General features: G+C 42.0%; 1 protein-coding gene across 1 annotated transcript in view; it reads left to right on the forward strand.

The window, feature by feature from the left end:
• The window catches only part of ERGIC1 (endoplasmic reticulum-golgi intermediate compartment 1), a 152,408-nt gene that overhangs the window by 116,732 nt on the left and 8,998 nt on the right, over nucleotides 1–26,678 (forward strand). Inside the window, exons 7-9 of the mRNA XM_043986278.1 lie at nucleotides 4,328–4,388; nucleotides 11,905–12,005; nucleotides 17,232–17,354. Coding sequence (XP_043842213.1) covers nucleotides 4,328–4,388; nucleotides 11,905–12,005; nucleotides 17,232–17,354 — 285 coding nt within the window. The remainder of the gene's footprint in view (nucleotides 1–4,327; nucleotides 4,389–11,904; nucleotides 12,006–17,231; nucleotides 17,355–26,678) is intronic.

A 26,678-nucleotide genomic window follows, 5' to 3' on the forward strand; every position in this document is an offset into this window, starting at 1 on the left:
AAATGCGGGACTAGAAGAAAGCAAGAGGCTAAAGCTAGAGATTTGGATCTGGGAACTCTATCTGTACAGGAAGTAGTAAAATATGTGAATAGACAAACTCCTTGAGAATGGAAATATGTGAGAAGTAGCTTGAACAACTTTGTGGTCAGCCGCATTTGCCAAAGGGAAGAAAAACAACACGGGGGAAAGAGTCAGAGAAGAAAGAAGAAACCACTGAGTCACAAAAGGCCAGGTTTAAGAGTATCCAAAAGGAAGTTGTTGACTTTAAGTCTAGTGGAGAAGAGAGATCTCTTGACATTTAGGGACCAATGAGCTGTTTCAGTAGAGTAATAATAATAATTAACATTTATATAGTACTTACTATGTGCCATTATACAATTATCTCATTCGAGTAATGAAGTAGACAACTTCCAGGGAGCCAAGGAGAAAAGAAGTGTAGTGGATGAATTAACACAGCAGGCATGGATAGTAACAAAATTTGGCCTAGAAGGACAAGGATCAAAATGGAATGGCATCATAGAATCTTGGGGTTAGAAAGGACCGTAAAGATCATCTATCCCAAGCCATAGCTGAACAGTTAGTCCAGCTATCAAATCTACCTTTCCAATTGATGAGTTCCTCTCCAGAATCACCATTTGAGGAAGTAGGCACTCCAGAAATCCTAACAACTTCTAACCTGACTCAGCCCCTGACTCTCCATCTCTCTGACTCTTCTACCTCCGCCCCAAATACCTTCTCTATTGGCAACACCTCCCCTTCTGCTTGATGATGGATTTTTCCCCGAAACATCATTCAGGGAACTATCTACAAAGAGCAAAGCTTACTTTTGCTCTGGGTCACACCTTAACTTTCTAGACTACTTTTCCAGCTTACCCAGAGGCCATCTCTTCTGCCCCTCCTTGCTTTTCAGCTCCCTTTTCTGGTATTTTATGTTACCCCATTAGAATGTAAATTTCTTAAGGGCAGGGACTGTTTCTTTTCACTAGAATGTGTATCCACAGCACTTAGAACACAAAACATATTTAATAAATGGTTTATTTCTATGTCTAATGACCATCCAACCTCTGTCCAAAGACCTCCAGTGATGATGGACTTCCCGTGGTCTGAGCTAGCCAATTCCAATCTAAAGCAGATTTAATCACTGAAAAGTTTTCCCTTACATAGAGTCTAAATGTATTCCTCTGCGACATCCTGGCTCTGAACCCTGGTGTCAAGCAGAACCAGTCTGATCCTTATGTGACAGCCTTCAAATCACTTAAAGATGTCTCTCTTGTCCCAGCCCCACCAACATCCCCCAAATCTTCTCATCTCCAAATTGAATACCTCCAGTTTCTTCAGCCAATGGTCTCAAACCTATTTATTATCCCTGTCACTCTCTTTGATATTCTCCAGCTTGTTAATTAATATCCTTCCTAAAACATGATGCCCTAAACTGAACATTTAATAGCAAAGGTATGGTCTGACCAGGCCAGAGTATAGGAGGGATATTACTCCCTTTGCCCTAGATGCTAATCTTCTTGTAATGAAGCCCAAGATTCCATCAGTGCTTTTTTTTTTTTTTTGTGAGTCATTTAGGGTTGAGTGACTTGCCCAGGGTCACACAACTAGTAATTGTTAAGTGTCTGAGGTTGGATTTGAACTCAGGTCCTCCTGAATCCAGGGCCAGTGCTCTATCTACTGCGCCACCTAGCTGCCCCCCATCAGTGCTTTTGACCAGCATGCTACACTGTTGGTGCACATCAAGCTTGCCATCTGCTCAAGTGCCCAAATATTTTTTCATATGAAATGGTATATAACCACACTGGCCTTATCCTATATACATGAAGTGAATTTTCTTGGACTTTACATTTTATTTGTTAAAATTAACCTCATTAGTTTGACTTCTCATTCTGACTTGTCAAGATCTTTTTGAATCTCTGTTTTGTAATCTAGAATGTCCTGGTTGGTGTCATCTGCAGATATTGTGCTATCTATACCTCTATCCAAGTCATTGATAAAATTATTAAAGTAGCATAGGGCCAAGGACACACCAGTTGTAAGTGGGGGAAAGAGTGTACCAAGTGAAAGTTTATTAAATCCTGGAACACCTTGGGTATGTTTAAGGGCAAGAAAGGAAAGGTTAACTGACAGAGCATAAGTAGAGTGGTTAGACATCCAGGAAAGATGTGGGTGAGGAGAGATGGAGAGGGATAATAGCATCTAGGGAAGCATCCAGAAAGGATTAGCATCTGGGAAAATTAACAAAAGGAGAGAGGAAAAAGTTAAAATGCTTCTAAGGCTACTGGTCTTGTGGTGTCACCTTTCTGTTGGGGGTGAAGGGGAAGGAGGCAGGTAGAGTTGAGGGGACTCTGTTTTGTATGTAGTTTTTCCACAATGAAATGAGTACTTTTCAAGGAGTGGGACAGAGAGGGCATGGGGAGTGGAGATAGGTGAGTTATTTACTTGGAGAGGGATGCATGTGATCAGCTTTGTCAGCTCAAAGGAAGGCTGAGGGGTTTTCCTTTTATAAATTGGGGAGAATTCAGGATTTCATAGAGACCATTTAGACTGTGGACTAATGAGTCTGAAGAAATGCATGTGACTCCAGGACCAGGAGATAGTAGAAAGAGAACGCTGACCCCAAAGGGGTAAGATCATCATGTCTCCAATTTCCTGACATAGTACTTTGGTTACATATGTACAGGAGGAGAGGAGAAGAGAAGAGCCCCAACCTACCTTTTGAGCCTTATCTACAAATGATTCATCTTTCTCAAACCCTCTGCTCTGGCCAAACTGATCCCTCTCTAGCAGATGCTTCCCCTCACCTTTCTGTGCTCTGGATCATGACACTCCTTTCTCTGCCCCTCCCCCTCCATCTAGGCAAACACTACTCGGTCCTTCAGGACCCAGATCAAATCCCCTCTTGTTCATGAGGAGCAGTGCAGTACAATGGAAAGAAAGCTGGCTTTGGAGTCAAAGGCCCTGGGTTCAAATTAACAAAATAAATAAAAATACAATATAGCATAGATGATATTAATATGTGGCTTTTCTAAGTCAATATGTAGCCCATAGGGATCCTTATTATGTTTTAGTGGCCCTGTTTCCATTTTAGTGTGATACCACTGTTCTAACAGAAAGTTAGCATTTCTCTCAGATATGAATGTAACAACATTATTCTGAGCCCAGATATGGGGTTGCATACATGTAATCTGTGTTATTTAAAATGCTAAATATGGGTTCTAATCTGTCCCCCCCACCAGTTTTGTGGAGAAACTGACTAAAATCACTGATAAATGAGTTTAGGTTTTTTAAGGGTTTATTGAAAGATAGAGAATAGATTTCCTTTAACCTGGCAGTCCTAACCTTCCTAAAGCTCTCACTTCTGAAGTCCTCTGCCACCACCACGCCGATCTCTCGCACCAAAAGAGAAAGAACTCTCTCACCAGAGTCTGCTTCCTCCTTCATGTTCCCCTCCCAGAAATGGGAGGTTCTTCAAGCTGATTGGCTAGTGTCATTCAAATTCATTGGTTCATTGGACCCAAAGGTGGTCTCAATGTAAAGTTCAAAGTTTTTAGCTTCTGAGAACATACCTTCTTAAGTACCCTTAAGTATCAGCCAGATGTGCTTACAATCTAGTAAGCAGTCAACAGTTAGTCTCCTTATCTTTTTTTTTTTTTAATTTTTTTTTTCTGGGCTATGGGGGTTAAGTGACTTGCCCAGGATCACACAGCTAGTAAGTGTCAAGTGTCTGAAGTCACATTTGAACTCAGGTACTCCTGAATCCAGGGCCGGTGCTTTATCCACTTCGCCACCTAGTTGCCCCCTAGTCTCCTTATCTAATTCAATCAGTTTAAATCAATCTCCAGGTGGGCCCCTGAGTATCTGCTAAATCTCATCTACCACAAATCCCAACTACTTGCAGGCTGAGGTCGACAGATCACTTGAGCTATGGAATTCTAATGCTGCAATGGGCTATGCTGTTAGGTGTCCACACTAAGTTTGGCATCAATATACCAAGTTCCCTTGGTCAGGTGGTCACCAGTCTACCTAAGGAGGGATGAGCCAACCCAAATCAGAAACTTTTGTGTTGATAAGTAGTGGGATTGAGCCTGTGAGTAGTTCCTACCCTTCCAGCTTGGGTAAGCTAGGAAGTCTTTTAAAAAAAAAAACAAAGAGCATTCTAAGGTGTTTTAGGCTCCACTGGACTGCCAAAAGTGTCCCTGATACTCAGAAGTTAAGAACCCTTGCACTAAATGGGTCTAAGCTAATGCATGTATAAGATCCTATGGTAAACTAATTCCTCCAATCTTCTGTAGAAATGATTGACACAAGCTGTCTTTGTCTCTAGGTTCAGAACATTCATGGAGCATTCAACGCTCTGGGAGGAGCAGACAAACTCACTTCTAACCGTATGTATCTCCGATTGGAGCATGCTTTCGTCACTGAGCTCTTTAATGCTATAGGAATCCAGAAGCATAGCTACTTGCTCAAAGGCCAGCAGGATTAGAGCTGATGCTCTTGAGCTCCTCGATCAGAATCTGGGATGTGATCCTTAATGGGGGAAAGCTAAAACTGCTAATCTGGCCACACCTTGAGATTTAGTCTGTTTATGCACTTAGGTCAAGTTTGATGTGCTATCTTGTTATGACTCTTTCCAGCTACCACTATGGCTGCTGACGTTCAGTCATGTCCGACTCTTCATGACCTCATTTGGGGTTTTCTCGGTAAAGATACTGGAGTAGTTTTCCATTTCCTTCTCCAGTTCATTTTACAGAGGAAGAAACTGAGACAGTCAGGGTTAAATGACTTGCCCAGGGTCACATAGCCAGTCTGAGGCTGAATTTGAATTCAGGAAGATGACTATTCCTAACTCCAGGCATGGCGCACTCTCCACTGCACCACCTAGTTGCCTGTTACTCTAATAATAATAGTGCTGATAAAAATAGCTCTTCATGGTTTGAAAAGTATTTTTCATGTTATCTCATTGGAGCCTCACAGCAGCACTGGGAGATAGGTGCTATTATTATCCTCATTCTGGAGATAAGGAATTTGGGGCTCAGAGAGATTACTTTTATAAATTACTTTCCCACTGGGGTCCACACAGCGAGTTCATGTTGGAGTCAGGGTTTCAATCCAGATCTTCGTGATTCTAGGTCTCACGCTCTACTTAAATATCTGATGGCTTGGGATTTGTTATTTAGCGGATGGAAAAAAGAGATTATTGGAGCCTAAGTTCCTTGAGGATACAACACTGTATCTTTGTTAATCATTGTGTCCCTGGAACCAGACACACAGTGCATGCTGTGAATAACTATAGCCATATGGCAGAGTGAAAAGAGTAATGGGATTTGGGGTCAGAAAACATAGGATGGAATCTTGGCTCCAAGGGGCAGCCTTTCTCAGCCTCAGTTTCTTCCTCTGTGAATTGAGGGCATTGCCCTTCTTAAAATTCTACAATCCTATGACTGGCTGTTTCATTTCCTCTCTTCACCTCTTTTGTAACCTGCCCCCCCTCCTGAAATGGTCCTTTATCTTTTTCTACCCTTTTGCAACTTCTAAGCATTTCCTATTAGATTAAATAATAAACAGGCCTGAACACATATCTCCATTTGTGAATACCTATACATAGATGATTTCACACACACATACCCCTATCCCACTCAGATACGTGTGCATTTTTTGACACAAAAGTATCACCTAGAAATATTGTCCCCAAGATAGCATCAGATTTAGAGCTATAAAGGGACCTTAGAAATCTGGTCCAGCTGTTGTTCTCCCTTCTCCTCTCCATCTATTATTACATTGTAAGCTTCTCAAAGGGCAGGAACTGTCTTTTGTCTTTTTTTGTATCTGCAGTGCTTAGCACAGTGCCTGGCATGTAGCTGTCACTTAATAATATTTGATGGAAGTGAGGAAACTCAGTGTCTCAAATGTGGACTGACTTGTCCAAGAAGGAGGGCCACACTCCCAGTCAAGTACAGATTAGCAGCAGTTTTCTCTCTTCCTGCTGGGGCTCCTATATGTTAACAACACGTTCTAAAGCAACATCCAGTCTCTGCTTAAGGTTACACTGAATACTTCAGCTGGCTAGTAATGATAAAGGAAGGCTGGACCAGGAAAGGGTTGGGAGAAAGGGGAGCAGGATGGGATTGTTGAGAATCCTGTAGAAGTTTTTCCCTGCCCTCATTTTGCCGTAAAGCAGACTTTAAATTTCATTGAGTAAAGTACAGGACTTACACTCTCTATGATGAAAAGTCCTCCAGAGTAGTCTCCTATTTTGAAAATCTGCCTTGCTGGCTCTAGAGGGGTAGCCTAACCCTGTCTGCTATCTTCTACTTCCTCCTTCCTATTGCTAACTTCTGGCTTTCTTTACATTTTTAAAATTCTTGCCCCTAGAGCACTTAGCAGAATGTCTTCAATCCTCATGCTACTACATGTCTCTGAGAGCAGCTACATTGTATAGTTTCCCTCCCTCACCTTAAGGCTACTGCCATACTTAGCAACCAGCCTTGGGAATTTAGCATCTCATTCTTCCTGGGTTTTGGGTTTTGTTTTTTGGGGGTTGGGGGGGGGGGCTCGATCAAGGTTAAGTGACTTGCCCAGGATCACACAGCTGGTAAGTGTCTGAAGGCAGATTTGAACTCAGGTCCTCCTGGCTCCAGGGCCAGTGCTCTAGCCACTGCTCCATCTAGCTGTCCTTCTGTCTCTTTCTTTCTTTCTTTTTTTTTTTTTTTGGTGAGGCAATTGGGGTTAAGTGACTTGCCCAGGGTCACACAGCTAGTAAATGTCAAGTGTCTGAGGCCGGATTTGAACTCAGGTCCTCCTGACTACAGGGCCGGTGCTCTAGCCACTGCGCCATCTAGCTGCCTTTCTGTCTCATTCTTTCCCAGAGAAGGCCAGACTTTTCTACTTTGTGCCTTGGGCCCAAATTTCACCTTGACATGTAAAACATAGACTGTTAGGAGCTACACCCAGTCCAACATCATCATTGAAAGAATATTGGGGGGCAGCTAGATGGTGCAGTGGATAGAGCACCGGCCCTAGAGTCAGGAGTACCTGAGTTCAAATCTGGCCTCAGACACTTAACACTTACTAGCTGTGTGACCCTGGGCAAGTCACTTAACCCCAATTGCCTCACTAAAAAAAAAGAAAGAAAGAATATTGGCCCAGCAATACCACTTTTGGGTTTTTTTCTCAAAGAGATCATGGAAAGGGGAGAGGGGCCCACATGTACAAAAATATTTATAGCTGCCCTTTACGTGGTGGCAAGGAATTGGAAGTTGAGGGGATGCCCATCAATTAGGGAATGGCTGGACAAGATGTGGTATATGAATGCAATGGAATACTATTGTGCTGTAAGAAACGATGAGCAGGAGAAGTTCAGAGAAACCTGGAGGGTCTTGTGTGGGCTGATGATGAGTGAGATGAGCAGAACCAGAAGAACATTGTACACAGTATCATCAACATTGTGTGTTGATCTACTGTGATGGACTATATTCTTCTCACCAATGCAATGGTACAGAAGAGTTCCAGGGAACTCAGGATAGAAGAGGAGCTCCAAATCCAGGGAAAAAAAAAAAAAGAACTGTGGAGTATAGATGCTGAATGAACCATACTATTTCTTTTGTTTTTGATGCTGTTGTTTTTCTGTTTTGAGGTTTTTCATCATTGCTCTGACTTTTCTATTATAACATGACTAATGCAGAAATATGTTTAATGTTATTATGTATATATATATGTATGTATGTATGTATGTATGTATGTATGTATATATATATATATATATATATATATATATATATATATATATATATATATATATATATATAAAAAACCTATATCAGATTACCTGCTGTCTAGGGGAGGTGGGGAGGGAGGGAGAAAAATCTGAAATTGGAAAGCTTGTATAAACAAAAGTTGAGAACTATCTTTACATGTAACAGGAAAAAAATAAAATACTTTATTTAAAAAAAAAAAAGAAAGAATATTGGCAGCCTGAAGGAAGGCCTGCATGCCTTTGCAGTGTTGGCACCCAAACCCATCTCCATCCAGTATTCTTTTTATTCTAACAATTATGAGCTCCTTTAGATCAAAGACCATTCTTTATTTAATTTCTGGCTTCAAAGACCTGGATTCAAATTCATCCTCTGAAGCTTACTACCTGTATGATTCCATCTATAAAATGAAGAGACTGGATTACATGGCCTCTGAGACCTCTTTCTTTTGAGAGATGTTGGCCTGTGACATTACAGCTTCTGGTGTCTCATGCAAAGCTCTATATACACAGAACATCAGGAAAACATTTGTTACCATAAGAATTCTTGCCTGACCTTTTAAGATCAGAGAACCCATAGAGGACAAAAATATGTACTAAGTGCTTTGGATAGAGATATAAAGAAAATGGTAAACTCTTCGGTGTCCTTCCCTGTTTAGTGGGGAGATTGGGGGACAGGGGATTGAGAAGGTAGTTGGAAGTTTATGGGAGAGATTGGGATGCCATGTGTGTGAAAGCATGGTAGAAACTTCAGCCTAAGAGAGAAGAGGCAATGAGTCATGGAGGAGGGAATGCCATACTTGAACTCAGAGGCCATGGGTTCAAACACCATCTCTGCTGCCTGCTGCCTGTGTGGCCTTTGGCAAATCATTTGGGCTATATAGGTCTTACTTGTTTTTGTTTTTGTTTTGTTGGTGAGGCAATTGGGGTTAAGTGACTTGCCCAGGGTCACACAGCTAGTAAGTGTCAAGTGTCTGATGCTGGATTTGAACTCAGGTACTCCTGACTCCAGGGCTAGTGCTTTATCCACTGTGCCACCTAGCTGCCCCTTAGGCCTTACTTGTAAAATGAGAGGATTGGACTAGATAGACTCAGAAGTCCTTTCCAGCCCCAAATCTATTATCTAAATTATAGATTATATTTCTATAGCACTTTGAGGTTTAGAACAAGCTTCCTCTCAGAACCATTCTATGAGGTAGAAGGCGCAAATATTATTATGCCCATTCTACAGAAAGGAAACTGAGGGTCAGAGAGGTTCAGTGGCCGCCCCAGATCTCATAATCAGTAAATGCCTGAGCTAGGAATCAAACCCAGTTTCTCTGACTCCTAAGTCTTCCATTATGCATCCTTGCAGATCTATTCAAATGGCTTCAGCACATCTGGTAGAGTGTTTTCCAGAGACTTGGGTCTTGAGTCCTGGTTGTAGTGATTATAAATATTTGTAATTCTAGCAAGCAGGGCTCCTCCACAGAAACTTGACCCTCTAAAAGAGTGTGCTAATGGAGCACAATCTGGCAGGTTCTGCTGAGCTGGGCTCACAGGCTGAAAGCGCACACCCAGTAACAGTCTGTAACTGCTTTTCAAGGACCTGCCAAGCCAAGTTCCCAGATTCTGACCATCAGAGGACTGGCCATGAAGTAATCATCAATTTGGCCAATGCAGCCCACAAAACATAAAGAAAAAAAAAAGGGGCAGCTAGGTGGAGCAGTAGATAGAACACCGGCCCTGGAGTCAGGAGGACCTGAGTTCAAATCCGGCCTCAGACACTTAACACTTACAGGCTGTGTGACCCTGGGCAAGTCACTTAACCCCAACTGCCTCACCAAAAAAAAAAAAAAAGAAGAAGAAAAAGAAAAAAAGTGGTCCTTGGCTTAACCTTATTTCCTTCTCCTCCAGCAGTGATGAGGTGATCACAGGGGTTTAGCCCTCCTGATCGAGTCCAGCCCTCCTGATTTTACAGATAAGAACACTGGGACCCAGAAAGGTTAAGCAATCATACCCAGGGTCAAGAGCATCAGAGCTAGGATTCAAACCTAGGTCAATGAATTAATCAATAAGCATTTTAGCACTTATTGACAGTACAAAGGCAAACATGAAACGATCCTTGCCCTCAGGATGATTATATTCTACTGGGAAGACACTATGTACAAGAAGCATACACAAAATATTTACAACATTCCACTGTACCATTTTGGAGGGATGGAAATGGGTAAAAGACATTAAGAATCAGCAACTGCTCCCTGATTAAAAAACCCACCAACATCAATTTTCAACACCCATTTTCGTAGTATTGCTCTATAGTTATGAATTCCAAGTACCATGAACTTCAGAGACTCAAAATTGTAGTTGACTCAAAAGATAATGGAAGGGGCAGCTAGGTGGTGCAGTGGATAGAGCACTGGCCCTGGATTCAGGAGGACCTGAGTTCAAATCTGGCCTCAGACATTTGACACTTACTAGCTGTGTGACCCTAGGCAAGTCACTTAACCCCAAGTGCCTCACCAAGGAAAAAAAAAGGAAAAAAAAAAAGATAATGGAGACCTGAATGGTGCTGGGTGTCATACACCTAACATGTTACCAGCCAAAAAAGAAAAGAAAACATAGAAGAGGGGTTCTTAACTTAAAGTCTGAGAACTTTGGGGGGGGGGGCTGGGACAATGAGGGTTAAACGACTTGCCCAGGGTCATACAGCTAGTGTCAAGTGTCTGAGATCGGATTTGAACTCAGGTCCTTCTGAATTTAGGGCCGCTGCTTTATCCACTGTGCCACCTAGCTACCCAAACTTGGTATTTTAAAAAATCATTTTAATAACCATATTTTGAAATAATTCATTTCCTTAGTAATGTTATGTATTTCTTTTTATTTTATACATTTAAAAAACTAAAGAGTTCCACAGACTTCACCAGACTGCCAACAGGGTCTTTGACACAAAAAAAGGTTAAAAACCCCTGATCTAAAGGAAGGCTCCTAATAGATCCTGAATAGTGACTTTTATGGAAGGAAAGGGACTAAAATCCTGTACAGGAAGAGATTCTGCCTGAGTGGAGGGGACATCCACACTCATGAGACCACAAATACATTGCAACCTTTGTGGTTTCTTCAGAGAACCCAAGTAACCAGGAATGCTAGCTACCATGTCCACTTCTAAATGAAATGCTTTTAATGATAGTTTGTAAATGATTCAGCAACTAAAACTCCTTATATAGGATCCAAGGTAAACCTTCCTTAAGCAAAATTTTCTCTGGGGAAAAATGTTCTTAAGTGTGTAGGTTTGCTTGGATTAAACTAAAACTAGGGAGATAAGATTAAGCCAAGTAGGTAAAGAAAGCGTCTCTAATCTCTTCCACCTGAACTTCCTAGTTTCTTAATTTATTGTATCAAGGATCTGTCTGGGAGAAACCAAAAGAACCATAATGACCACTGTGGTATGGGGGGAAGAATATTGTATTGGGAACTGGAAGACCCGGATTTAGCTTTTACTTATTAGCTGTGTGATCTTGGGCAAATCCTTCAAAGGGCCTCAGTTTGTTCATCTGTAACCTGAGGTTAGACTAAGTATTCTCTATAGTTCCTTGTAGCTTCTTTTTTTTTTTTAGTGAGGCAATTGGGGTTAAGTGACTTGCCCAGGGTCACACAGCTAGTAAGTGTTAAGTGTCGGATTTGAACTCAGGTACTCCTGACTCCAGGGCTGGTGCTCTATCTACTGCGCCATCTAGCTGCCCCTCCTTGTAGCTTCTTAACCCTGTTACCATATGGTTATATGGTGGAGTGAATAGGTATGGAGTAAAGTGAAAATGGTGATAAGAATTTGGGAACATTAATCCTTAGTAGCTAACTCTGAGTGTTGCCAAATCACTTCTAAGTCATTTGGCAACTACTTAAAGGACTTCAGTGTTTTTTATTTGTACACGCTTTAGTGATTTTTATTTGTTGGGTTAATTTGGGGGATAAAATTCATTTGATTGATACCACTATCCCCACTTTACTAAGGAGGAACTTGAGGTCACAGAGTGAATCAGACATAATATAAGAATAGGGATGTGGGTGTGCGTGCGCATGCACACACTCACACATACACATTCTCTAATTATAGGAAGCAAAACTTTAATTTAACCTTCTTAATGGTGCTCTTTATTTCATCTTCCCGGCAGCCCTTGCATCCCATGATTACATCTTGAAGATCGTCCCCACGGTGTATGAAGATAAGAGTGGAAAGCAGCGGTACTCATACCAATACACAGTAGCCAACAAGGTAAGAGGGAAGTATGGGGAAGGACTGGCTGAGCACTCAAAGAGCTCCTTATTGCAAGTCATTTTAAATGTCTTTTTCTTTCTGCTCTCACAGGGCTGGGTTAAGGGACATTCAGGCATTATCGAAGTGTACAATTGCGGCCTCTGCTGGCAGAGAAAGGTGCATAAATAAGGGCTCAAAGAGTTGAGTTGCTCATTGGATCAACTGTAGAGAGGGAAACCCTCCAGTCAATCCCTTGGGGGTCCAGAGCCATATGGGGACCCAGAGAGGCACAAGACAGTCTAAATCCATAAGATCTATGCCTGCTAGCAAATTATGGAAAAGCATCAGTTGAGAATCAGAAGGAACCCCTGGGTCCATCTAGCCCAGTACCCTCATTTTATGGTTAAGGAAAATGAGGCAGAGAACAGTGAAATGACTTGCTCGATATCACACAGGTACTAAATGGAGAAGCCTGGAGTCCTCTGATTCTAAATCCCATGCTCTTCCCTCTGTACCAAAAAACCTAGAATGAATTGTTCTTATAAGCCCAAATATCTAATCTAATCTATCCATCTATCTAATATTTACATATTAGATCGCATGTTATACAATGTTATATATTTACATAATATATCATTATTATACTTATATAATATACAATATTGTATGTTTATAAGCTATTATGTGTTTATACAATGTTATGTACTGTATATTTATACTTACATATTTATATGTAATGTTACATGAATATAACATAAATATATTCTAAATATAATGTTATATAAAATATTATATATAGTACATATTTATATGTTTATTTTTTATCTGAACTAGGAATCATGTAAAAGTTTCTCTCTCTATTCCACTATCACCACTACCCTCACCCCCCCCCAACAACAACAGTAAAAACAGCACCTAAAACAGTTGTCAGAATTGTAAGATACCTTTGACTTCATTTAGTCCAGGCTTTTCCTTTTTCATTTGCCCAAAAAGACCTGTGCTATAAACCCATGTCTCTTAATATCTAAGCTAATGTTCTTTCTAGTACCTCATCCTCTTTTTTTTTTTTTTGGTGGGCAGTGAGGGTTAAGTGACTTGCCCAGGGTCACACAGCTGGTAAGTGTCAAGTGTCTGAGCCTGAATTTGAACTCAGGTCCTCCTGAATCCAGGGCCAGTGCTTTATCCACTGCACCACCTAGCTGCCCACCTCATCCTCTTTTAAACTGAACTAATGTCTTTTCTTAAATTATTGAACTGGAACAAACCCAGAACATCAAATGATTTCCCATGTATACTCTTGGGTTTAGGCCCACCTGCTGGCTTTGAGTATTTCTGCCCCTGTTGTAGTAAAATGGCAAGAGTATTCCATTTGGGAGTCAGAAGACTTGGATTTGAATCCCCTCTCAGCCACTTCCTACCTAAACTCATAAGAGTTTAGACAAATCACTTTTCCTTCTTGGCCTGCAGTTTCCCCATCTGTAAAATGAGGGATGATCGCTAACATTCTTTTTAACTCTTAAGTCTATGATTCTTGGTCTCCTTGACACAACAAGATATGAATTGTTGGACATTTCCAACCCCAGACACAGAAGCATCTGATGCACTTCCAGGTCTGGCTCTAACTGGTCATTGGTGCCCTTAAATGTCAGCATAGCTAGGGAGATGATACTTGAGATCATTAGCTGTGTTGCATTAAGGTACTGAAGCTGATACTGAGCTGAACAAATATAGATTTGAGAAAGATGTGGCATTCTCTAGATTCAAGTCCTGCATTCTCAGAAGCTACTTCTATTAGAAGATAGCATTGTTAGGAAGCATCTAGGGCCATTAAACTCAGAAAATCTAAACCTGGAAGTTAAGTCAAATTCAATTTTTATCTTCTCAAACCTACAGTAGATTCCATATGATGGAAAGAAGAGAGGGGCAGCTAGGTGGCACAGTGGATAAAGCACCGGCCATGGATTCAGGAGGACCTGAGTTCAAATCTGGCTTCAGACACTTGACACTTATGCTAGGTGTGTGACCTTGGGCAAGTCACTTAACCCTCATTGCCCCACCAAAAAAAAGAAGAATATAAGCTCTTTGAGGGCAAGAAAACATAAAACAAATAGCATGAAAGAAGAGAGTGCATTGATTATATGCATCAAAAAACATAGCTATGGAGTCATGATTCTCCTCTGTTCAAAAATCATCAGTGGCTCACTATTGCCTGAATTTTATACAACTTGGCACCTTCTTGCATTTCTAGTGTTATTTCTTAATTTCCTGCTTTGGCTAAGCTAAGAAGTATTCTTACCACTTTGTTTTTCTCTTTTATTTACTTGGTTAGTCTGTCCCAATTCACTGATTTTCTGTTTGATTTGTGGTACCTCCTTGAATTGGTAGAGAATATGCTAATGGATGGGGTTAATTAAGTCATATGAAGAGGTGCAAAAAACCTATTACAATAGAGGGAAAGAAGGGAGGAGTGAGCATTGTTTCAACCTTACTCATCAGATTTGGTTCAAAGAGGGAATAACATATACATTCATTTGGATAAAGAAATTTAGCTTATTCTTTAGGGAAGTAAAAGGGGAAGGGGAAAAGGGGGGATACTGATAGAAGGGAGAGCAGAAGCAAGGAAGAAAAGGGCAAAGAAAATGGAGGGCAGATTGGGAGAAGCAGGGATAAGAAGCAAAATGTTGGTGAGAGAATATGCTAATGGAGCCTTGAGCTGCATTTGCTTAATTATAATTACCTTGCACATCTCAAATTGAATCTAAAATATGGAGGGGTTCTAGAATCATTAGTGATCTGTGCTATACCTGGGATGGCATACTTTTGCTTATTGATTTCCTCCTTATCCCTTAAAGACTAACTCACATCACCTTTTCCATGAAACTTGCTCTCTTTCTTCCCTAATTAGCACCACCTCTGACCCTGAAATAGCCTTCCTCCTCAGATCTGATACAGTATTTTGCTCATTTCTTTAATCTTTTTATGTAATATTGTATTTTATATTCTTCTACGTTTGTATCTTTTCCTCATTTCAGGCTATCAGCTCCTTGAGGACAGAAATTATTTTATCTAAGCTCTTTATTTCCCCCAGTTCAACTTAATGTTTAACTTATTTTTTACTTTCTTTAATGTTTTACTTTGTACATAATAAGGATATAAATGCTTGTTGAATTTGAACGCTATTCTCTATGACTGAGGATAGTTTTTAGGATCACCTACTACTTTCTATTTTTTTCCCCTAAGCCATCCAGAACTGGCCGCTTTTTTCTAAGTAAAGGTCAGCCTTTCCATTTTAGGCACCAGGGCACTGTTCCAAGTTTATGAAAGTCATTCAAAAAACATTTCTTAAACTATCCCAATGTATATTTAAATACAGACATTTTCCTACCAATAATTATTTCATAGCATTCTGGAGCTAGACAGGACCATTAAGTACAGATAGCCGGTTAATTTCCAGTTTTTTCTTAGAGATCCTTAGGGAAATCAATTCCCATTGGCTCACACCCTCACCCCACCATAATCAACCAAAATCTATCCCGTTTTAATTTAAGACTCTTTCTTATTGTTTGTGTCTTCTTTGGATACAGAGGACAACTGTTAGTCTTCCCCCTCATAAAGCTTCTTTGTGTATTTAAAGACAGTAACAAAGTCACCCCTTTGACCTCTGTTATTTAGACTAAATTGCCCAGCTTCTCTGATCTGCCAAGTCATCCCTTCTGATTGTGTCTATCACTTCTGTGTGCTTCTATCCATCTGCCAATCACAGGTCCTTGCATCAGACTTTTTTTGGGGGGAGGAAGAGGGGGGCAGTTCTCCTAATATTCTGCCTTCTGGTGAGTAAGTTATGGTTTAGCCATAACATTAGTAGGCAAGTGCCTTTCTCCCTTCTCTGTGCCTCAGCTTCTCCATCTATAAAACATAAGGTTTGGAATGAATATAAAAGCCTATGATCCTTTCCAGTTTTAACATATGCCATCCTAAATCCTAAGCTAGCTTTGCCCTACCCTAGCTCTAACCCTCCGGAAGGCAGATGGCTTCTGTTTGAGGGAACAACATTCACTTATCCAGGGCTAGCTCCGTGGCTGGCACATGTAGCAGGGTGTTAGGAGGAAGGTAAGTTGATGATCACTGACAGGCGCAGCATCCAGGCCAAGAAGCCCACAGAGATGACTGTGATCAGGCTGGCTTCAGTCTCGTTGGGTCGCAGCAGTTCCCCGAGCAGGGTTCCTTTCCTGCCCTTTGGCTCTTCCTTCACTGTAGCCAGTGAGATCACCCTCCTCCTACAGCTGCCTCACAGGGTAGAATTTATTTTTTCTGTTCAGTGTCACCAAACACCGATAAAGCTTTTTGGACCGAGACCTTTTTGAAAGTGCTCTTCAGGCAGGACAGCTTGCTCAGCTGATACTGACATTTATATGAGTGGGATGGAAGCTGTGGCCCTTAGCCAAGGCCACATTGTTAGGGCTGCTCTGCTCATTACAGGTAGGAAAAAGTAGCACGGTAAAAATGGCTCTTCAATCTGTAACTTTCAAAGGTGGAGAAGAGGTCTGGGAGAGTTGTTTAGTTGTTGCCATCCAAACCCCAGCACTACAAACTCTTCATTGTCTGAGTAGATACACAAGTGTGGACATCTGGAGGACCAGTCTTTGAACATAGGATATAGGACCTAGAGCCCAGCTGCCTCACTTTAAGATTGGGAAACTGAGACCCAGGGAGGGGGAGGGAAAAGATTTTGAGATGAAGATCACCTCACTTCAGACTCAGCACGTCCTTAACATGTTCTTGATCACCCCAGTTTAGAATGACAGAATTAAATCCATCATCTTCCTACTCTGACCTTGCCCCTTCTCTGTTGACACTCCTTGCAACTGTGTAGTGACTGGGGCCTAGGAGTGAAAGACTTCCCATCTTCTCTGCCTGACCAGAAATCTAGCTTTTTTTTTCCTTTGGTATCTTTACTGCTTCTTCCTGCCTCTGTCTCAATAGTCTTTTTGGTGTCGGGAGCGATTAGTCAGCTTCTAAGAGGTTGGAAGCTTGGTTTCCTTGGGCTTGCCCATGCAGTGACTGGCAAGAGAAGTTGTTCACCAGTCATTCAGGAGAGAGAGGGGAAAGAAATGGTGGGTGGGAGTGAGAAAGCATCTTAGTAGTCGCTCGTCCAGCCAAACAGTAATTGAGAAATCCCCCACCTTCTCTCTTAAGGATTGATTCACATTTCCTGGTCTCATTATTTTCTTTGTCCTCCCTTAGGAATATGTCGCCTACAGTCACACGGGCCGCATCATCCCCGCCATCTGGTTTCGCTACGACCTGAGCCCCATCACGGTGAAGTACACAGAGCGGCGCCAGCCACTGTACAGGTTCATCACTACGGTGAGTGAGAGGCTGCCATGACACCAGACTCATTCACAGTCTTATTCACCAAAGCCATAGGGACTGAGTCCTGGCAGCTGCTGGAAATCCAGTCACCCTCAATGGTTGCCTGGTTAATAATGAATCACAAAGTGGTCGATGGATACAGAGCCAGGCAGTGAGAATTAAACTTAATTGATTGGGTTCCAGGAAAAAAAAATAATGATAATGATGATTCACATTGCATGACATCATGAGATAGAAAGCTGACCTCCAGGTCAGGAAAACCTGGATTCAAGTCCTGCTTCTAACATATTCTGCCTGTGGGACCCTGGGCAAGTCACCTCACATATCACTGCCCCAGGCAACTCTCTTAAGACTTATCTGCTGGGGGCAGCTAGGTGGCTCAGTGGATTAAAGCACTGGCCCTGGATTCAGGAGGACCTGAGTACCTGAGTTCAAATCTGGCCTCAGACACTTGACACTTTCTAGCTCTGTGATCTTGGGCAAGTCACTTAACCCTCATTGCCCGCACCAAAAAAAAAAAAAAAAAAAAAAAAAGACTTATCTGTTGCTCTACTTTGGTAGAGGGAGTTTCCTCAACAGGAATTTCCTAATAGAGATGATATCATCACACGTCTGGACCAAAAAGAAAATTTGTACCATAAGATGTAGCAAGTACTTTCCTCATATCACCCCCATGAAGTCAGTAATACAAATTTTATTAGCACCACTTTACAGATTAGAAAACTGAGACCCGGGGCAGAGAAGTGACTTGCCTGAGATGAGACAACTATGATATGTCAAAGCTAGGATTCAAACTCTGATCTCCTGTTTTGAAATCTGGTGCTTTAAATCCAGGTAGCTAGATGGCCCATTGGATAGAGCACCAGGCCTGGAGTCAGGAAGTCCTGAGTTCAAATCCAGTCTCAGATACTTACTAGCTATGTGACCCTGGGCAAGTCATTTAGACTCTGTAAAATGGGCATAATAATAGCACCCACCTCTCAGGGTTGTTGGGAGGATCAAATGAGATAATATTTGTAAATGCTTAGCACCTTTGTAGTTGTTCTTCAGTTGTTTCAGTCATGTCCAACTCTTTGTGACCCCATTTGGGGTTTTCTTGGAAGGTAGAGTAGAGTCGTTGGCCATTTCCTTCTCCAGATCATCTTACAGATGAGGAAACTAAGGCAGACAAGGTTAAGTGACTTGCCCAGGGTCACACAGCTAGGAAGTGTCTGGGACTAGATTTGAACTCGGATCCTCCTGACTCCAGGGCCAGAGCATTTATCCACTGCCCCACCTGGCACATAGTATGTGCCATATAATTGTTAGCTATCATCATCATCACCATGATGCCTGATTATGAGGATACTTTACCTTTTCATAGTATTTTTTTACTTTTGAAAACATTTTCACATGTTGTATGATCATACAACTTGTCCTTGATCCTACAGAAAGTGATTCAGTTGGCCCTTGAGTGGGATGCCCTCTGAGATTTCTTCCAGCTCAGATTCTATGATTTATGATAATATTTGCAAATCACTTAGCACAGTGTCTGGCCCATAGTAAGTGCTATATTATATTATACTATATTATTATTATATAATATAGCCCAGAGTAAGTACTAGACATACGTTAGCTATCGTCATTATCATCATTATAATTGTTTGTTCTTGTTGTTATTGTTATGTGACTTCTTATGTTCCTCTGGGGCCTCCCTAGGTGATGGTTTGGCTTACTAAATTAACATGCCCACCACTCTGGGCTTAGCTTCCTAAAAGGCATTGGGCTCACTTTAAAAGGTTGCAGGACATTATTGCCAGGGCCCTTCAACCTCTGACTGCCGAGCTCTGGCTCCCTCTGTTGCAGGCAGACCCAATATCAGGAAGTATTGTCAAGGACACGGGTGTTGCTGACCCTGGGACACAGTGTCATCACTGGCCAGCCCTGTGGTGTATGCTGTACCTTAAGACCTTCATCAGTTTGCTATACAGGTCCAATAATCCCCAGGGACACACACAGTGCAGACGCTGACACGTAGGAAAAGCCACCCAGCTTACCAGACTTGCAAAGGCAGCTCTCCTTTGCAACAGAGGAGTCTGACTGATCTCTTTGTTCTCCTGCTGGTCATCTCATTAGCACAGTCACAAGTACAAGGACCAGTTTAGGAAACATTGGCCCAGAGACCTGAGTTAGCACTGCTTTTATAAGCTACTTAAGGACCACTCAGAGAGGGAAGGAGAGAAAGAAAGGGGGGGGGGAGTGAGAGAGAGGAAGGAAGGGAGGAAAAAGAGAGAGGAAGAGGGGAAGAGAGGAGAGAAAAGGAGAGGGAGAAAGAGAAAGGAAAGGGAGAGAGAGGAAGAAAGAGGAGGAGGAGTGAAGGAGGAGGAGGAGGAGAGGTGCCATCATCAATATTATTGTCAACAGCTGCTGGTTAGAAAGTAATCCAGTGGAAAAAATACTGGCTATGGTGTCCAAGAACCACACTCAAATCCCTGCCCCAGTACTTATTTCCACTGTGACCATGAGTAAGTCACTTAACCTCCCTGAGCCTCAGTTTCTTCATATGTAAAATGAGAGGGTTGACTTCAGTGATTCCCAAGATACCATCTAAATCTAAATCAATTAATTATGATTTTAATTAGAGGGCTAGAAGGAAGATAATGATGGTTAAAAACAGCAACAACGAAAATAATTCATGGGCATCCCTGTATTGTGATGTCTTTCTAGAGGGAAGCCCCTCCTGGCATTAACAGGAATATTTCAGAAAAGTGCGGCATCCTGGTTACTGTGGCAACCAGTGAGTCAGCTGTCACTGAGCAGGCCTTCTGGCCCATCAAACAAATCCGCCTGCCTGTGGCAGATGGAGCCATTGTTGACTTTCAGAAGCTCTCAGATGTTTCCATTCTTGCCATGCAGCAGCAGATGTTGTATTCCATGGGTGGGGGTGGAGTGGAAGTGAAGTCTGGGGGAGGAGGGGATAAGGAAGAACAGGGATGGGCAAGAAATGGGAGCACCTGCTGCCTCTTCTCTTTTATTTTATACTTGTTTACAAAGCCACCTCCAGCCCAACTGTCACCAAAATGCTGTGGTCTACAAATAGGTTTTTAGAGGGCTTGGGAGAGAGTGGATTTAGGCAGAGACGCTGCCACTCATGTTGGACGGTTTGGTGCCATGTTTGGGAAGGCAGCTGAGAGTCCTACAAGTGGACTTTGTCCAGACGTGGGTGGGATGGAATGAGGAGTGGGAGTAGCTGGGGGTTATAGGGATGTAGGGTGTGGTTACCCAGCTACATTTCCAAAGACAGTGGGTGTTTCTGATGTTGCTCTCACCCTGGATTTCCCCTCAAGAAGGAGGGATTTTATTGCCTGGGAAACGTTGTGTTTACACCCAAGTTTCTGTTAATCCACATTAAGGGGATAGGGGTATGGGAGTGTTGGTAATCCAGATAGTATGGATAAATGAAATCCCCAATAATCCCAAAACCTTATATTAGCCAAGTCACAGATTCCTCCCTTGTAGAATCATAGCATTTTTAGACATTGCCTTTTACAAGCATTAGAATTAAACATATTTATGTTTTCCTTTCTTCTTTTAAAAATGATATTAGGGGCAGCTAGGTGGCACAGTGGATAAAGCACCAGCCCTGGATTCAGGAGGGCCTGAGTTCAAATCCGGCCTCAGACACTTGACACTTACTAGCTGTGTGACCCTGGGCAAGTCACTTAACCCCCAGTGCCCTGCAAAAACAAAAAACAAACAAAAAAGTGATATTTACTTGGATGAGGTGACCTGACTTGACCAAGGTAATACTATCCATTGTGATGTTTACAAAAAAACCCAAACCTTAGAAGACCCACGGTGCATTTCATTAGCAATACCTTATATTGGGGTTTTATAGAAAAACTGAAAGATATTGCTTAGAATGAGAGGTTTGAAATCTCTCCTGCTAGGGGGAGTAACTACGATGATGAGATTGTGGATTCTTTGAATTAAATTTTGTTTCATTTTATTCAGTGTTTTCCTTGCCAGTATCCAGTGGAAGCACCCTAAGCTATAAACTGACTGCTAATAATAGGGACTAGGGGTATGAACCATCACTTCATTAGAACTGGGAAATTCCTGCTGAAGAAACTCCAGAGTTATAGGTTGTTACTTTTTCCGCAACAAATTGGCTCAAAGAGTCCCCTGGAACACTGAGAGATTAAGGGAATTTCCCAGGGTCACATAATATATGCCCAAGCTAGGACTTGACCCCAGGTCTTCCTGGCTTTAAGGCCAGCTCTCTATCTACAATGCCAAACTGCCTCTCTAATAATAATAACCCATTTCTATACCCATGGGTGTATGTGTACATGTAGTATACAAAGTATTTCCTTTGGGGGGCAGGGCAATGAGGGTTAAATGACTTGCCCAGGGTCATACAGCTAGTAAGTGTCCAGTGTCTGAGGTCAAATTTGAACTCAGGTCCTCCTGAATCCAGGGTCAGTGCTTTATCCACTGCGCCATCTAGCTGCCCCTCAAAGTATTTCTAAAAAAACAATTCTGAGGGGCAGCTAGGTGGCGCAGTGGATACAATACCAGCCCTGGATTCAGGAGGACCTGAGTTCAAATCCGGCCTCAGACACTTAACACTTACTAGCTGTGTGACCCTGGGCAAGTCACTTAACCCCAATTGCCTCACTAAAAAAAAAAAAAAATCTGTGAGGTATCACCTTAGTTTTCTCCCCCTGTCAAATGGGATTAGCAAAACTCCTAGGCTTAAGTGACTCATTCAAGGTCACCCAGGTTAGTAAGTTTTGGAACTCAAATGGCAGAAATGTGGAGGAAAAAAGGGGTGGGGGGACCCTGGATAATCCAGAAAATCATTAATCAGCCCTCAGACCTTAGAAGAGCAATAACTGAGCTCTGTATATTGGAGGATCAAGATAACAGTTATGTTAAGGTTTAGTATATTACAGGGAAAAGCCTAATAATAATTGTAATATTTCCCATTTCTATAGAAACTTATTTAGAGTTTACAAAGAACTTGTCTCATAAGAACCCTATGTTGTAGGTAGTGCAAGGATGCTACTCTCCATTTTATAGATAAGGAAACTGAGACTCAGAGAAGTGATTTGACTTGCCTGTGATGACCCAATTTGTAAGTCAGGACTTCAACTCAAATATTCAGCTTCCAAGGCTAGCGATTCTGCTATTTCACCACGTGCACATCTAACCAAATCCAATTATAGCACCATCATTGCCCACCAGTTGTAGTGGACCATTCCATCTATCATTTAGCAACCAGAGCACTCAGTATTTGCTCTACCCAAGCAGGACATTCTTGATTTGAGTTGAATGACCTTTGCATTCTAAATGAACATGGAGACCTTGTCTTCTTTCCCCATTGGGCCCAATTTGGATTTTTTAAACAGTAAAATCAGCAACAGAAAAGTTAACCCAAGATCAAGAAATTAACATGTGTTCTCACTTTCAGTCTAACAATGGCTTACCTCTCTCTCTCTCTCTCTCTCTCTCTCTTCCCTTTCTCTTTCTCACACACACACACAGCCCTTTGTATCCATTATCTCATTTGGTCCTTACAACCAGATGTCCTTTGTGGTCTGTGACACCATTTTGTTAACTCTGTGAGGGAGCTAAGATAAGACAAGGAACGGTGTGGCCCCATTTTACAAACAAGAAAATTAAGGCTCAGTAAGAATTGCAGAGGGTCTGATAAGACTGAGGGACCTTCTTTTTCCCCAGTCTTATTTTAACATATTTCAATACTTTGATGAATCGGTGCTCTCACTGGCATGGAACCCCTTCCACCAGTGCAGAGTACAACTGCTCTATGTCTGTGTGATTTTTGTGTAGCTGTTTCCCCACCTAAAGAAGAGTTCAACTTCTATAGAGGAACCCCCCAGGTCAAGTCAAGACAGCTGTTTGCCAGGAAACTGCTGGGGTCTGGGGATACAAAGAAAGGCAAAAAGACAACTCCTGTCCTTAAGAAATGACAAGTCTTTAATGGAGATCATATGCAAACAAACACGCACATAGAAGATATATAGAGGATAAATAGGAGATAATCAAGACAAGAAAGGCAGTAGCATTAAGGGGGATTGGGAAAGACTTCTTGTAGAAAAGAGTTCTTCAGTTGTACTTAGAAGCCTCTCTCTGACTCTTACTATTTCCTAGGGGCCAGTCTGATTCTTTTTTTTGGGGGGGGGGGCAGGCAATGGGGGTTAAGTGACTTGCCCAGGGTCACACAGCTAGTAAATGTCAAGTGTCAGAGGCCGGATTTGAACTCAGGTACTCCTGAATCCAGGGCTGGTGCTTTATCCACTGTGCCACCTAGCTGCCCCCAGTCTGATTCTTGAACTCTGTTCTACTATCCCTCACTCATGTTACGTGACACACCTTTTTTCATGGTTACACATCCTTAACAGGTCTGTGGCTTTTATGCCACCATTAGAACACTAATAAGCCTTGAAAGTAGATTATTCCACTTGCTTATTCTTTGATGTTATTGTTGTTTATTTCTTTGGTCATGTTTGACTTTTCATGACCCCATGGACCATAGCATGCCAATACTGTCCATGGGGTTTTCTTTGGGGTTTTTGAGGCAATCAGGATTAAGTGACTTGCCTAGGTTACCTAGCTAGTAAGTATCTGAGGCTAGATTTGAACTCAGGGCCTCCTGACTCCCGGAACCATGAACCAGAACACTATCCACTGCACCACCTAGCTACCCTCCATGGGGTTTCCTTGGCAAAGATACTGGACTGGTTTGCCATTTCCTATTCCAGTGGATTAAGGCAAACAGCTCCCACCCCGTCATGAGATGTGAGAAATAGAATATCACCAGTACATAATCATTTAATGTACTGAGTAATTAGCCGTATCCATTAAAATGCATGAAAACCCTCTTGCATTTGAAATAGACAAGCTCACTTCATCTCAAGCTATTGAGTTGTCTTGTCTGCGGCAGTGAAGTGTGGTGAAGGCCAGGGACCTCTTGGAAGAGAGATGCTCTGTGAGAACAAAGTGAGATTAGCAGTTGCTTCTGCTGAAATGACATTAGCTTATTTTTTTCTAGTACTTACTTTAGGTGAGATTTCATCTATTACTTTTTTAAAATTTCTATACCTGTGGTCAATAGGGTAGGAATAGGTTTGCATGACCTGGCAAAGTGATAAATTAAGTGGTCAAACAGTGCCTCCCCCTACTTGTCCCATCTTACTCCTGACTCCCTAACCTACCAATCCCAAGCCCCCAAATCCCCCATTTCTGCCCACCTCTGGACAAAGTCTGGCCGAGCACCGGGAGTATGGTTCTAAACTGCTACAGAGTGATGTTAGAGAGCCCACTTAGAGATAAAGTTTATTCTAGATGGTAAGTGCTAGAACCATAATTACTTGAAAACTTAACACTACCACCCTCACAAGATGTTACCAAAACCAACCCAGGGTAACCCATCCTACTGCCTATCCAGACCAGAACCACTGAGTCTAGTATATATCTTTGGCCTAGTGGTCCCTGTGGTGAGTGTACATATAAAGAGATGTCATAGCAGCATTGTGTCTAAACCATTCATCAAAGAGACACTGCTTTGAAAAGTTGTCAGGTCATGGGAAGACATTTCATTCCCATCCATTTACAGACTTTTCCTTCTCCTTAGACCTTTTTAAAAGTCAAAAGTTCGGGGGCAGCTAGGTGGCGCAGTGGATAAAGCACTGGCCTTGGAGTCAGGAGGACCTGAGTTCAAATGCGGCCTCAGACACTTGACACTTACTAGCTGTGTGACCCTGGGCAATTCACTTAACCCCCATTGCCCCGCAAAAAAAAAAAAAAAAGTCAAAAGTTCTGTGAATCCAGAAATAATCTCATTGACCACCCAGACCTATAGCAAGATTTCTCAGCATCTCTCTTCCAAAAGGTCCCTGGCCTTCACCACATTTCACTGCCGCAGACAAGACAACTCAGTAGCTTGAGATGAAGTAAGCTTGTCTATTTCAAATGCAAGAGGGTTTTCATGCATTTTAATGGATACCGCTAATTACTCAGGGGAATTGATAGTTGGAAGTGGACAGAATTACTCTTCTTCTTCTTCTTCTTCTTCTTCTTTTTTTTGGTGGGGCAGTGAGGGTTAAGTGACTTGCCCAAGGTCACACAGCTAGTAAGTCTGAAACTAGATTTGAACTCAGGTCCTCCTGAATCCAGGACCAGTGCTTTATCCACTGCACCACCTAGCTGCCCCCCAGAATTACTCTTTAGCATTTCATCATCCAGTCTTGTATGTATTGTCTTCTCCATTTCCCTATAGCCTCCACTTGTACCTTATTTTCTTTCCCCCTATATTAGCATTGGGAGATCTCTATACATTTCCTTTTCAGCAGCAACTACTGTTCCCTGTCTCCATATATACCTTATTTTTCCTTTTTATCTTTTTAGGAATTCCTTTTTTTTTTTTTTTTTTTTTTGGTGAGGCAATTGGGGTTAAGTGACTTGCCCAGGGTCACACAGCTAGTAAGTGTTAAGTATCTGAGGCTGGATTTGAACTCAGGTACTCCTGAATCCAGGGCTGGTGCTCTTTCTACTGCGCCAGCTAGCTGCCCCCTTTTTTTATCTTTTTAATAAATAATTTGTAAATTTTTAACCATTAACAAAACAAATTAAGCATATTTTGATGATTTATAAATTTCAGCATATAAAATGTCCATCACAACTTATTACTCCCTTTTTGTCCCCATTCTCTCTCTCTCTCTCTCCCTCTCTCTCCCTTCTCCCTCTCCATCTCCCTCTCCACCCCCCCCACATACATACACACACGCACTCACGCACACTCGCACACACTCACTTTGTGTAATCCATTAGTTTAGAACCTACTCAGATCAAAAAGAGGAAAAATTTTTAAGCCAGTGGAATGAGAGAACCATAGCAGGAGCTCTCAGATAGAAAGTACCTCTAGCTTAGAGGGCTGTTGGCCATTTGGTTGGGAGACGAATACTTCTGAACAGATGTCCTCTGTCATCCACATTTCAGGGTGGTCCACCAAAGAATGGTCTAATTAGCAAAGAGATTACCAATAGATGGTACATGGCCTAGGATAAAGGGATATCAAGGAAGGATCTTGCATTCTGAGAGTTTATGCTCTAAAAGGAATATCAGTAGTGTGAAACATTATCTTGTCCCTTCACACTGTAAGTGGGAGAGGGAGAGTTAAAACCAAAACGGCAGCCCCAAATCCCAGCAGCAAAGTGGGAACTCGAGGTCACAACTGAGCTGGTGTTGGGGAAATAGGAATCAGAGTATGGTTATTGGGTCATTGTGGTTCTTCCATAGCTCTTGTAGTTCAGA

The sequence above is a fragment of the Dromiciops gliroides genome, chromosome 2 (assembly GCF_019393635.1).
Source record: "Dromiciops gliroides isolate mDroGli1 chromosome 2, mDroGli1.pri, whole genome shotgun sequence".
In the NCBI taxonomy this organism is placed as follows: Eukaryota; Metazoa; Chordata; class Mammalia; order Microbiotheria; family Microbiotheriidae; genus Dromiciops; species Dromiciops gliroides.